The 13,905-nt window shown below is 44.4% G+C and overlaps 2 protein-coding genes and 1 long non-coding RNA gene across 3 annotated transcripts; 1 reads left to right on the top strand and 2 right to left on the bottom strand.

Annotated features, from left to right (window-relative positions):
* Nucleotides 1-2,761: 2,761 nt before the first annotated feature.
* On the bottom strand, nucleotides 2,762-3,561 carry LOC121069404 (histone H2A-IV). The gene has a single exon (XM_040555568.1). The coding sequence runs from the start codon at nucleotides 3,493-3,495 to the stop codon at nucleotides 3,106-3,108; it is 390 nt and encodes a 129-aa protein (XP_040411502.1). The 5' UTR covers nucleotides 3,496-3,561; the 3' UTR covers nucleotides 2,762-3,105.
* Nucleotides 3,562-3,726: 165 nt separating this feature from the next.
* LOC121069466 (histone H2B 7-like) lies at nucleotides 3,727-4,667 on the top strand. Its single transcript, XM_040555696.1, has one exon. The coding sequence runs from the start codon at nucleotides 3,836-3,838 to the stop codon at nucleotides 4,214-4,216; it is 381 nt and encodes a 126-aa protein (XP_040411630.1). The 5' UTR covers nucleotides 3,727-3,835; the 3' UTR covers nucleotides 4,217-4,667.
* Nucleotides 4,668-5,193: 526 nt separating this feature from the next.
* LOC121069514 lies at nucleotides 5,194-13,896 on the bottom strand. Its single transcript, XR_005819473.1, has 3 exons — nucleotides 13,565-13,896; nucleotides 11,888-12,024; nucleotides 5,194-9,056 (listed from the first exon to the last, which is right to left on the bottom strand). It is a non-coding gene; the product is annotated as an uncharacterized LOC121069514 (long non-coding RNA).
* Nucleotides 13,897-13,905: the final 9 nt, after the last annotated feature.

Genomic DNA, 13,905 nt, shown 5'->3' with positions numbered 1-13,905 from the left:
GAACAGAGGCCTACATAGGTTCAAAACAACCTCTGGAAGTCATCTGCTGCATTATCGTTTTTATTACTATTACTATTTATTACTATTACTATAATTTTGTGGCTGCAAGTAACTTGTACTTCATGACCCCTCCTCCTGCTTCTATCAGAGAGGTTTTAAAAAAATATTCCTTGTAAAAAATGACGTTGAAATTTAACTAAAAAGTTAATTCCACTTATTTTTGACAAACACAAACACATGCACTACCTTTGTGCAGCATCAGAGGTATGAAGAAATGTATACCTCTCTTGTGTGCATTCACTTTTCCTTTTGCAGCAAGTAGCAACCACTGCGATGCCAACCCATTTGTTCTCTGTTCTGCAATTAGTGGTTTTTTTTTTTTTTTTTTTTTTTTTCGATCATTACCATAGGAATGAGATATCCCCAGTCTTTCTACACATCAGAATAGTTCCTTGGACAGATCAGCTCCCGGTGTGCTCTGCACAAGACCAGGCTAACAGCACTGCAGGCAAATACGGTTGCCTGGGCTGAGCCAAGCTGGCTCAAGAAGCCCAATTTGTCCAAATCTGTTTCACTCCCTGCACAGAGAAACTCGTAAAGTCTGCTGTTTGAAATCACTGATACAAGCCCATGGAAGAACAGAGCTGGTCACATGGTTGTAATGCACATTTAGGTCTTGGAGGAAAGAGCAGGCCAGTTACCAAAGCTAGAGCAGTTTTAGTCTTACACTGCTACTTAAAATGTCACAAAACCCCATGGAAAAACAGCGTGTGTTGTACTGCAGGTTTATAATAGCAACCGTCAATTGCACATTTGTTGATACGGACAAAAATCAGACATTGATGTGGTCTAAAATGCTGATAAAAACAATCAGAGCGATTAACCCTTCTGACAACACCACGAAGGCAGAGGAGTCTTCAGCAGCTCTTTAATTTTGCATAGTTTTCCGCTTGGGAACATTTGCATGACAGAACGGATGTCTCAGGAGGAAATGGTTCAGGGCTTAAGGAACAGTGGACATCGGGAAGCTTCAGAACAACGGGGGGTTATTTACAGTTTTTAATCTGCCCTTCGCGGAAACCCCCGACCCTTTTCTTGCACTTCCCAGGCGTCTCTTGCAACCCCGGGCTTTTCGGAGGCTTGGGCCCCGAGTCCCTCCCCGCTTGTCGCCTTGAATCGGCCCGAGCCGTGCCCTGCTGGCTCCTCCGGCTCTTCCCTGGCGGCCGCCGGCCCCCTCCGCCCCGAGGCCGGACCGGTCCTCACAGCCCCGGAACGGGGCCAGGCCGCCCGCAGCCCCGGCTCGCCCAGGGTGCTGAGTCCTTCGTGACTCCTTGTGGCAGGCATTCGATCCTTCCTCCTTCTTTATGCCTTTTCAGAAACCAAGGTGACAGTACGGAAGCGACCGATAATTTCTCTGGGCCCTTTAGGCGAGACGCAGTGTGTTCACGCTCACCTTATAAGAAAAGTTTTCAAAAATAAAAACAAAAATCCATCCACTTACCCAGTTCTGGAAGTTCACATTTATGAAGCACCTCCACGGAAGTGTCTGGCTGTACAAAATGCATTCGAGGCCTGAGACCCTTCATGGTTCAGACCTCACACAGCCCTATAGGCTTATTTACTGTTTTTAAGGCTCTGTTTTCCGAATATATGATTGGAAACTACAGATATATAACGCAAAAATTAATTATGCAACAGGGAACTAGGAGGGACATTTACAAAAATAATTATGAATATCGTATCTTCCATACCTTTGCATTTGAACTTTTGATCCCAGAGTACTCATTTATAAGGTAAAAAAATCCCCAAGGTTGTTCTTCTGAAAGTCTCTACAGTATAGGAGCTAGAATTAAGATCCTCTCACACAACATCGGGATGATCCAGGTGTACCCAGGGGGGTTCAAAGGGCCCCTCCTGCATTTCTGCTGCAATCCTCAGTGGCCAATACAAAGACAGTTTCGCACCGTGGAACAAACAGATGGGGAGTGGAGACTTTCCTCCCCCGGACTGGGAAAACATTCCCAAATCAATTTAAGGAAAGCTGAAGTCAATTAACACCAGGTGTACAGATGTGTTAGCCCACATCTTTCTTGGGAAGTACCGGGGGGTAGAGGAAGGGAAATCCGAGGAGCCTCGCTGAAGCCAGGAGGAAGACGCCGGAGGCAAACAGAGCGACACAAAAGAAAACGCTGAAGCTGCCATAAGGGCGCATCGCATCCCGCTGGGAGCCCGACAGCTTTCGAGCCGCTCCCGAAGCCGGCCGGGAGCTGGGAGCTCCCCGCGCGTTCCGGGCCAGACGCGGCGCATCCGGCCGGGAGCGATGGAAAAACGAAACCGAAAGCTGCGGCAACAGCGCAGCGCGGGGGCAGCGGGGCGACGGCAGCCTTCTTCCGCCTGAAAGCCTCGGGCAACTCTGCCAAGCTATGTAACAGCTTTAACGAGCCGATATAAAAAGAAAATTACTGAGGGGCCTGAGGCAGGGAACGATAATCCTTCCCCCTGGGAAAGAACCAGGGCTGCATGTTATTTTTTCGGTATGTTTTTATTTTGTTAGCGTTTTTTGTTTGCTTTCCTTCCCTCCCCCTGTTTGAAAATGAGTTGCCTGCGAGAGGCTCCGTACCCCGGGCACACGCAGCCAACGAGCGCTGTGGGATGCCGGTTCCAGATCGGTGGAAACACCACAACCCCTAGTAGAACTCATGCAGCACCCAGGCTGAACGCCTCAGCCCTGCATTTGACAGGCAAATAAGAGCAAAAATAATACAGAATAATGCATTGATTTTATTATGTATTACCCTGTAGTTACAGCCATATGGAGACTTTACAGCAACACCAAAGTACATTTGCTAAGATATGTTGCAAAAGCTTAACACCCTGAAAGATCTGTTCTCCCACCCCACCCAAAAAAAAAAAGTCACAAAAGTAACTATCACCACCCAGACAGGTAGTGTTAGGACAAACACTAACATGAAACAACTTACACATTTGCATCAGCATTCATTATAAAAAACAAAACTACAAAGTATGACTCAACTCTTTATGAATTTTGTGGGTGGCTCTGAAAAGAGCCTTTTGGGGTTGTTTCCAGATCTGTTGTAGATGTGTTTACTTGGCCTTGGCCTTGTGGCTGTCGGTCTTCTTGGGCAGCAGCACAGCCTGGATGTTGGGCAGCACCCCGCCCTGCGCGATGGTGACCTTGCCCAGCAGCTTGTTGAGCTCCTCGTCGTTGCGGATGGCCAGCTGCAGGTGGCGGGGGATGATGCGCGTCTTCTTGTTGTCGCGGGCCGCGTTGCCCGCCAGCTCCAGGATCTCGGCCGTCAGGTACTCCAGCACGGCCGCCAGGTACACCGGGGCGCCGGCGCCCACCCGCTCCGCGTAGTTGCCCTTGCGCAGCAGCCGGTGCACGCGGCCCACGGGGAACTGCAGCCCGGCCCGCGACGAGCGCGACTTGGCCTTGGCCCGCGCCTTCCCGCCCTGCTTCCCGCGCCCAGACATCGCAGCCACCCCGAGGAACGCAGCACGCAGCGACCTGCCTGGGGCCGCCCCCGCCCCCTTATATTCAGCTCGGGCGGACCGGCGGCGGCGGCGCTGATTGGCTGCGGAGGAGGCAGAACGCCGGCAGCCAATGGCAGCGCGAATCCAAAGGCGTCCAATGTCGAAGTCCGGCGTTCGGTGACGACACAAAGCCAAACTTCCAGCCAATGGCGGCGCGCAGCGGTGGAGCCGCTGCTCTGCATCGCGCCGCTATAAGAGCGGCTGCGGCGGGCGGGTGCGGCACTGCGCTGCTGCGAGTGAGAGCGGGAGCGGTGCTGTTGGTGGGGAGAGCGTGATCGCCATGCCTGAGCCGGCCAAGTCTGCGCCCGCGCCCAAGAAGGGCTCCAAGAAAGCCGTCACCAAGACGCAGAAGAAGGGCGACAAGAAAAGAAAGAGAGCACGGAAGGAGAGCTACTCGATCTACGTGTACAAGGTGCTGAAGCAGGTGCACCCCGACACGGGCATCTCGTCCAAGGCCATGGGCATCATGAACTCCTTCGTCAACGACATCTTCGAGCGCATCGCCGGCGAGGCGTCGCGCCTGGCGCACTACAACAAGCGCTCGACCATCACCTCGCGGGAGATCCAGACGGCCGTGCGGCTCCTGCTGCCCGGCGAGCTGGCCAAGCACGCCGTCTCCGAGGGCACCAAGGCGGTCACCAAGTACACCAGCTCTAAGTAGAGCGCTGCGGATCCTGTTTTTAACCCAAAGGCTCTTTTCAGAGCCACCCAAGTTTTCACTGAAAGGGCTTTAATTTCCATTAAATATTACCAAGAGCATGTTTTCTGAACTTAAATACATCTTCAATATGGATGACTTAATAGTCCTTGTGTTATAGCTATAATTTTGTCTGCTGGTCCTGATGCTTTGGTTGCACACAAATTAATTGCTTTCTATGCCATAGTCATGACTTGATTTTAGTAGCTTCTTTACCACCACCCTTTACTGTACTACTCTGGGCTACACTGTTAGTTACTTGTGGCAATTCTTGTGCATGTGTGATACTGCTCAATGAGCATCCCTGGTGTGTGCAAGGGCAGAAAGGGAAAGTTGTGTCGATGCTCAGTCCTTTGTTCTTGCTCCTGTATCGGCTTTACTTTAGCAGTAACGTACATAAGCAAATATACTTAAACCCTTTGAAATCTTTAACAAATCCAATAAGAAAACATTTATCTTATACTTAAAACATACATTAGAGGAGATTATTAGGTATTTCATAATATTTCTCTATTCTAAGGTTGCTAATGCAAGACCATGAATTATTTTAGCGGGGAATAGTATTCAGACGGATGAGGTCTAGCATTGTTACTTTTTGTGATTTCCCAGCCTCTACTGCCCCCTGACGGGCTTTCCCGAGTTTTCTAGGCACCATACGTTTTATAAGGTCAAGTAACAGATCTCATCCTCAGTGGGAAAACTGCAACAGCAGAATGAAAAAAATATATATATTTAAGGTGGTCTTGAAAGGCATTATGCAAGCTAGGTTTACAGGACAGAGAACACTGAAGAAGCCTTTCAAATGAAAAAGTGGGTGGCTCTGAAAAGAGCCATGAGAGTCACAAAGGTTTGATATGGGAGCGATGTACCTGAGCTGGTGTAATGGGTGACCACCTTAGTGCCCTCAGAGACAGCGTGTTCGGCCAGCTCAGGCCGCAATTTAAGCCCGTGCAGCGTCGATCCCTGTTGGCCGGAATGGCGATGGACGCCGCCGCCAAGGGTTGCGTCACTCATTGATGAGAAAAACCAGCGGCGGGAGGGCCCTAGCCCGTGGCCGGAGATGTTAGGGTATTTGTTACCCACGGATGTTACCGTTAAGGGGGTGTACGGTTGTTTTCTGGATGAAAATTGGGATGCAGCAACACCAAGCAGTCTCAAAGATCACTGTAATAAGTCTTCCGTGCTGGGACCCCGGAGCGCTTGGGCAAGGACATCAGGTCTTCCTTCTGCTGCGTCAAGACACAGAGTGCTGTGGTGTCCACCTCACGTACAGCATCGTTCACCCCTTTCTTACTGGATTACTGAGCCCATCCCTCACAGCAAATAACCACAAATGAAGAATCAGAGAGGACAGCCCGCAGCAATCAGACTCAGGACTGAGTCACAGCAGGGCACTGACCTGCTTGCACAGCACCAGCCCCCACTGCTCCCTCTCCTCCCCATTTTCCCCAGCTGTTTCCTCCTCAGTTCCCTTGAGTTTTAGGCCTGCACACTCACTCCATTGCCTCACATGGTAGCTACACCTGCAGCTCCAAGCTCCACACACGGACAGCCTGGCAGGAGGGATCTCTGCATGGGAAGGGAGGTTCCAGCAGAGCTCCCAGCAGGAAGTGGCCCCTCACCCTGTGTGGCACAGGGCAATATGCATAGGCGGCACTTGGGACAACCCAGCACCGTGCCCTTCATCAGCCAATATCCTTCACTCAGCCCACACTAGGGGCAAGTTTTCCAGGAGTCTTCCAACCTCCCATCCATCAGTAACACTTTCTCATTTGCACAAATTATGCAGGAAATCCACCCTCTGCCTAATTAAGAGCTACACATGATAGTTATCATTCATTGATTTTCTGTGCTATCGTTAGCCACACAAGAACAAATTCATATGGGCCCAGCATAGTTGAATAGTTAACAACTGTAGGAACATCTTGGCATGAGATGAAGACAAAGTGTGAAAGTGCCTCCTTTCCTCAGAGCTATGACTACCATCACTGATATGAGCAAATATTTTACCAAATAGCTTAACACTTTGATTTGCATATGACCTGTACCCTTAGAAACTCTCATTTTTTACTATTATTATTATTTATAAGAGGAAGAGTTTTTAAATTTAAACCCTATTATTGGATTTTGCAGACAAGCAATTGTCATCTCTCTGCCACTTATTGCCTGCCAAATACTCTCTCTAATAGACACAGGTGCGTATTACATATTGTCTGGGAGAGAAGGGTAAATGCCATGGAAAGAGATGGTAAAAAACAGCTGGAATCAGCAACATAAGGTTCACCAGGCAGCATAAACCAGTTTTCTTTTGGGAGTTCATCAGGCAATCACAAGCATAAGAAAACAAAAACATATTAGTCACCAAGGTTTGTTAGATGCCTTGCTAGACACATTGTGCTAAATTAGATGGAAAGCTGAGAAAGAGGAAGCTGAAATCATTCCTCAGGCATGGGTCTACCAACCTGATGTCAAAGGAAATGGGAATTTACTTAAGACAAAAAAGAAATCTGCACATTTTAAAGAAGCGGTTTTAGCACCCTTTTGTTCTCTTGAAGCACTGTCTTTCCCACAGGAACAGCACGCAGAGACACAACCAGCCTGTGCTTCCCCTGGCCTTTTGTGTGCTTTCCACTTTTACCGAAGAGTGGATTCCCTGAGCACAGAATAACATTTGGAAGAAGAGTTTTGGGTTCTGGTTCCATGGGATGGAAAATCCGACCCTTATCCAGCAATACAGAACAAAAATGCCTTGTACACCGTGTTAACTGCATAGAGGAAGATTTCACTCCAGTTCTGCTTATGCCTCTGCACTCGACAGGACTCTGTTCCCACAAGGAAACCATGCTTCATTTTTCTAGGTCCTTTTCCCCCCTTTCCGTTTGCCAGACTTGAAGGCAACTTGTGGCAGGATATCTTGGATTCTCAAGATACCCGCTGCTGGGTTAATATCAGGGTAGATTCCCCTTGATTTGTGTAAAGATGACCTATTGCTTACTTGGAACGACCCAGTTCAGGATTGCTGTTTGAATGAATATTGACTGCAAAGTATCATAGGTGTCAACAGTACCGCCCATCGGCCTGCTCTGTCTTTGCTTCCTCTTTCTTTCGCCTCTTCTCCCTCTCATCCACCTCACCCATTTGAAGGTGCCTCCTGCTCATTTTTTCTCGTTTCCAGGAATCTGCTACACACCAGCACTCCTTCTCCCAGGGATGAACCATTTCTTCTCTACAGCATGCAAGCAAAGCCTGACATTATTAAACATGTAAAATCTACCTCCTCCCTGCCTCATCAAATGCGCCCACTTTGTGTCCCTGGATTGAGGTTTTGAACTATAGCAACTCAGCAAAGAAATGTGCTGAACATCACTGTGGTTGGTCTAGACAGACAGGTGAAGCTTGTAGCAGGTATTAAGCACCAAAGAAGATATTTTTATCATTCCTTTGTCCAACTGAACAAAGAACAGATACCACCCTCCCCACCCTGCCTCAGTTGTCTGTGTGCAGTCAGGCACACAGGGGTTGATCTACAGCAAGAAAAGAATGGACAAAGGAGGTAGACAGTGGCAGAGGTGACACAGTGATGTAAATGGTTGAATAGTTTAAGGAGAGACCAGAACCCCAGGGAACCTGTGAACCAAAGCTGAGCAGCACTGACCACCTGCCTCAGGTGCCCATATGCCCAGGAGATAGTTGGCAGTGTCCTACAGGGAAGTGGATATTTCTGGTCACCCACACAGTCCTATGCAGTGGTTCTACTGACTGGTGACGTAGCCAGGGTAAGGACCCACAAGCCATGTTAGGAAGGCATCACCAAAAATAGGAATATCCCGGTGCTTTTGCTGGTACCAAGACTCATCCTGTGAATACTGGGCTGGATGTAGAGAAATCTTGCTAGGGAAGTTTCCAGAATGCTCTGTAAGGCCTATAACATTTATTTATTTATTTATTTATTTATTTATTTATGAGGGGGAAGGAGGAAACAGAGGATAGGGACTGGAGGAAACAAGTGAAAAAGCTTATAGGAGGAAAAAACACCAACCAACCAACCAACCAACCACACACACAAAAAAGAAACAAACAAACAAAAAACATAACAACACAATACTATAATTCGCTGGGTATCACCAAGAAGGAAAGGACTACCAACTCCTGAAATACATAGGTTTCCCAACCTCAAAAAGTCTGGGAAGGAGCCATGAATACCAACTTTTCAGCATCTCATCTGTGTTCTCAGTGCTCATCTTGCAGTCCTCTGCTGCTCATACACTGCAGGCTACAAGGAGGAAGGGTAGCATAGATGTCTTCCTCCTCCTGAAGTACCGCAGCTGGTGGCACTATTCCCATCTGTTTAGTACTTCTTTCCAGAACTGATCAAAGATTTTCTCCTGAGCCAAGGCACCAGGCAATTAGGAAGCAGCTCAACCACACCGCATCTGCCTGCACTGCCTACTGATGTAGAAGACCATGCAGGACTTTGGAGTTCTGCAACGAGGTGTACTGTCACACATCTGCCAATTATTATTTCACCCTGACAAAACATATACCCACACTCCTGCAGGTGCCGGTTAGAAGTCAAAATTAACATCTCGTTCTCACAGTCTTGAAGTGCAAGTAAAGACTTGGCCAGGTAAACCAGCACTTCTACTGAGGCTGTTTGTGGAGTGGACAGCCTAGGAGAATGCCTCCTCCTTCTCCAGAGTAAAGCTGCAGTGGAAAGGAGCCGCTGTTCCACCAGGGACAGGACAGAGAGCAGTGGTCCAAACATGCAGCACTGGGAGATGCTGGATGACACGCGCAACGTGTGCTGCAGCAAAGAAACAGTCAAGTTAATGTGGCATTGGAAAGTGATTTTTGACATGTTCGCATTTGCCAAAAAGATCCTGAATGTTTGCCTGAACGACTAGAAATATTCAAATTCAGTATCAGTGGTACACAGAGTTTCCATTCTACACATCCTTCTGGTCTCCAAACTGCTGCATACTTTTTCCAGACATGTCATACGCTGTGTCTCCTGTGACATGCCCAGCTTATTAAAGGAATAAGGTAAATGGAAAAGAAAAATGATGAATGGCTACTTTCTACTTGAATCTGCACTTCTTATCAGTAAAGTTAAACTTTTTTAGAAATCATTGATATACACATATAAAGTAATCCAGAACAGTAGTATTTTCATATTGTATTTTTTCATTTCATTTTCATATTTCATTTTGTATTTATATCACATTGAAATGAAACTTTATATTGACTGATTGAGCTGAACTGACTCTTGAAATTATGCCTTAATTTGGAGCTTGGAATCTAGCAAAAACTACACGTTTATTCTATTTTTTCTTGGAAAACATACAATGCTTTCACTTCCTATTCTTGCAGATGTGCCTTGTTAGCCTATTCTCTACTTCTCTAGTCTCCATTGTTTCTTCCTATATTTCTAATTTTATTTTATTTTTTTACTTTCATATTTTTAGCTTGTCAGTAGCTCGAGTTCTATGCTACTTTTGTGCTGATTTTTTTTAATTGTCATCTTCCCCACATGCAACTTCTGTCAATTTCCACACTTGCTTTTAATCTTTCCTTAAAATGTAATTTTCTGGGGGGCAGGGAGAGTGTAATGACGTTGATAGTGCAGAACCAATTACCTGGAATGCAAGCTTATATGGAGGTACCAATGAAGTCAAGAGGGATAACTTTAGAGTGTAGAATAGAATTTACAATTGGAAAAAATATATATATTACTTAATAGTTAATAACAAGTTTTATAAAATTCAACTTTTATATTAATTATGAGAAAATAGGTTGTATGCCCATTTTGGAAAAAAAAAAGTTAAATCAACAATTGCCGCAAAATCTTAAACTATTCCATCTTTTGTGTCTTGCTAGTGTATTCTTCAGGCTCTTTCCAAAGTAATTCATCAAATGATATGTAACTATAAGAAGCAATTGGCTGATGTTAGATAGCTATGCTGACACCCCTTTAATTTCAAAGGAAGCTGTGAGATAGAAATTGGCCAACAGCAACTCTATCTTTTACAGGTTGACTGATAGCCCTGCTTGAAAACTTTCATTTATTTAACATTAGTTATCTTGTTTCTAGTTAGACAAAGTGGGCAAACCATCTTGTGGTTACATGGTTATACTACCTGGACAAGACTGAGAGCACTGGGGATGTTCAGCCTGAAGAAGAGAAGGCTCCAGGGTGACCTCACTGCAGCCTTTCGGTACTTAAAGGAAGCTTATAAAAAAGATGGAGAGTGACTTTTTGCTCAGGCAGATAATGACAGGACAAGGGGGAATTGTTTTAAACTAAAAGAGGGGAGATTTAGATTAGATGTTAGGAGGAAATACTTCACTCAGAAGGCGGTAAAGCACTAGAACAGGTTGCCCAGAGAAGTTGTGGGTGCTGCATCCTTGGAAGTGCCAAAGACCAGGCTGGATGAGGCCCTGGGCAACCTGATCTAGTGGGTGGCATCCCCGCCCATTGCAGGGGGGTTGGAACTAGGTGATTTTTAAGGTCCCTTCCAAACCAAGCTGTTCAATGACTCAATACGTGGCCCGGAATGATCAAGGAGCTATTTCTCTTTTGCTTTGCATCAAACTAAAACTGAATGTTTGAAATCTGAATAATTTTGCAGGGAGTTCATTTTAACAAAAATGGAAAAGGTTGTATAGACCTCTTTAACTAGATAACGGCAAACTTTCTGCCTCTGGCTATCATTTTCTTATATAAAAATAATACTGATCTATCTGGGAATTTTAAAACTCTATGAATAATAAAATCCTTTTATTATGGGGAAGAATCAGTCCCGGGCACTGAGCAGTATGCAATAGTAACTCTTTCCTATCGAGATACAAAAGGTTTTTTTTTTTATTTGTTTTTTTTTTTTTTTTGTGTAAAAATGTATTATTATTTAGAACAGCAAGATAAATCAATTTTTAAATAAAATCCCACATCCATAGCTGAAAAGTGTACCACAAACCATCCTAAGCCTGACAGATTTCCATTGCCTTGAGTGACTTTGTGACTTCATTTATTTTCTGGGTATATCTGGACTACCCAAAAGTCAGAATTAATCTAAATGAATCACATATAAAAAGTGTTAATGAAATTCAGCATCGGTATAGATATTAGCTCCAAATTCACTTGATCTCCTTCTGTTGTTGCTATACTTTTGCATGTGATGCCATTCTGTTGTTTGTCTTTTGTAGAAAAAAGCCACTCTTGAATGCTACCACATCTCTTGGCAGTTTCTCACACTGGGTACTAGCACCACCAACGATCTTTAAACTGTCCCCACTATTGCCCCAATCTACAAGAATGTGTGTGTGATATTATATTATTGAAAGAAGAATTGAAGAAAGTCAAATGACTGCATTTTCATAATATCGAATGATTTACTAAGGTCTCCTATTCTTTCCTGCATTGTACTGCATGTTTCTGAACAAGTAACTCCTCTATCCAGCCCATCCTAAGAAATTCATTTTATACATATTCAGTTTATCCCACATCACAGACTCCCGGCTTGGAAAAAGAAACCGCACCCCCTACCACCCCCGCCACCCTGTTTTTTCTCATCTGCCAGTTCAAAACATGAGCTCCTTTTCATGTATGTGCGTGTGCATGTTTTGCCATTCTCTGACCTTGTAACAGGGGAAGGGAAATTCATGATAACAGGAACGAACAATGCTCTGCCTCAGCAACCTGGACAAGCCAAGAGAAGAATTTTCCAAAAGCTGCTATGGCCTCATTTCTTTGTTTAAGCAGTTTCCCCAATGACCTACAAAAAAAAAAAAAAAAAAAAAAAAGGAAAAAAAAAGCCTGCTGGCTTTTTATGTGCTGAGAAAAGTGCTGAGAAATGGAAAATCTGTGCTGTGGTTGTATGTTATTCCATCTCATGTGAGGCCTCATAGCAAGACAAACGCCTGCTGCTGCATCCTGTCTTCTCACCTTAGTTATGTTTATGATCTCTTCTGCAGCAGCAGTTAATAACTGGAAGGCAAAGTGGGGGTTATTTTCTGTTTTCATGAGGGTTCATCCAGTAGCCACTAGACAGATTCTGTCTGGACGGGTCCTATTTGGATCCTGTTTCTACAAGTCTCATGGACTATGGCACTGGCTATCTTGATCCATGCTTTAATGTTTACATACAGAGAAAAAAATATGTGCTGTAAGATGGAAGATTTGTGGCTATGTTTTACATATTTAATGCTGTGTTTCATGTATTCATGGACAAATGAAATACAGGATTATAATAATAACTTGAATATTAAAATGAGTATGATATAGAGGACATGCCAACGGAAACATCTCTCTCATTATAACCTGGACATTATTAAAACTCATAATACTAATTATGACTTTAGAGATCCACACATGATCTTCTGGAGTAAAGAAGTGCTAAGAAGGAGAGGAGACAGGAAGTACATGCATATGAATTGAGAAATCTATTGGTCGTATTTACAAAACTTAGCAAATACTGTGCCATATTGAAATTCAATTTAGAAAGATGCACTTATATGCAAAATAAAGTTCTCACAGGTTATTTAACATCATTCTTGACCTGAAATTAAAAAAAAAAAAAAAGACATTTTAATGAGAAATAGTGAACTATCCTTGTATTGTAGAATTTCCTCTTTACGGTTTCCTTTAATTCCCTGCTCTAATTTACCTCAGTAGTACTAAGGAGATGATTGATTAAGCCACTGGATTTAAATCATAATATTAAAGAACTTCCTGCAGTCTAACCTGGCTACATTTTATTATTTGTTTTTCATAGGGAAAACATGCACATCACACTTTGATTATTTTTTGCTCAAGTGCTCTATTGGGCTGACAAAATGCCCTGAAGTACAGTACAAAGATAAGCACAAAAATAGACACTTGGTCTTAAAATCCAAAAACATGAACAAATGTGCCTATCTTGCTTAATGAAAAGAACTCTTTTGGAGAAAGAAACAGAAACATAATTAAGCAAAAGGTTAATGCAAGAATGCAGAAGAATAAAGGAAACAGGAAAAGAAAAATAAAGGAAACAGGAAAAACTTCTCTATCTTCTTACAAGATGTTGAACATACCAGCTAATTGAAAAGACCTGGTTTTAATGTAAACATTTCTGGTGAAATACATCTTTCTTTTACTTTTTATAAGCCCTGTGTAAAGCTATATAGGGCACTATGCCCGAAGGTTTCATTATTTTTAAGAGATGAAGCCGTATTACGGGAAATAACTCATAACCCAGTTTCAGAGCTCAGAGGCTACTTTGTGTTACTTGCTTCTTTTTAAAGCTAATTTAAGCGATGAAAATGACTCGGGATTACCTCCATTTTAGACTACGCTGATGAAAAACCGTCTCAGGAACACGAATCCGCTGCCAGTATGGCAGTGCTGTCAGAAGCAGAGTTGTAATTCAAAAGTAAAAATAAAAATCTTACTGTCCGGCTCTGCGTGCAATCCCCAAACTCAAGGATTCCAGCCTCGCACGAAAACCATTTTAACCCTGAGGCGAAAGAAACGCGAAAAGACCAAACTACCTTCTGTCCCCAGCACCGCCGTTAAGAAACGGGGTGCCGCGGTGACGAATTTTTACGAAAAACACACTTTTTCGAGGAGGAAGAAACACAAGCCGAGAGCTAGCGCCGGGCGGCGGGGCGGGGCGGGG

The sequence above is a fragment of the Cygnus olor genome, chromosome 1 (genome assembly GCF_009769625.2).
Source record: "Cygnus olor isolate bCygOlo1 chromosome 1, bCygOlo1.pri.v2, whole genome shotgun sequence".
Classification (NCBI taxonomy): Eukaryota; Metazoa; Chordata; class Aves; order Anseriformes; family Anatidae; genus Cygnus; species Cygnus olor.
The sequence above is the reverse complement of the archived record's forward strand: the minus strand, read 5'-3'. Positions and strand labels throughout refer to the sequence as shown.

What these genes read in the sequence shown, in the direction of transcription:
- LOC121069404 (XM_040555568.1), bottom strand. Translation starts at nt 3,495, where the DNA reads ATGTCTGGGCGCGGGAAGCAGGGCGGGAAGGCGCGGGCCAAGGCCAAG.
- LOC121069466 (XM_040555696.1), top strand. Translation starts at nt 3,836, where the DNA reads ATGCCTGAGCCGGCCAAGTCTGCGCCCGCGCCCAAGAAGGGCTCCAAG.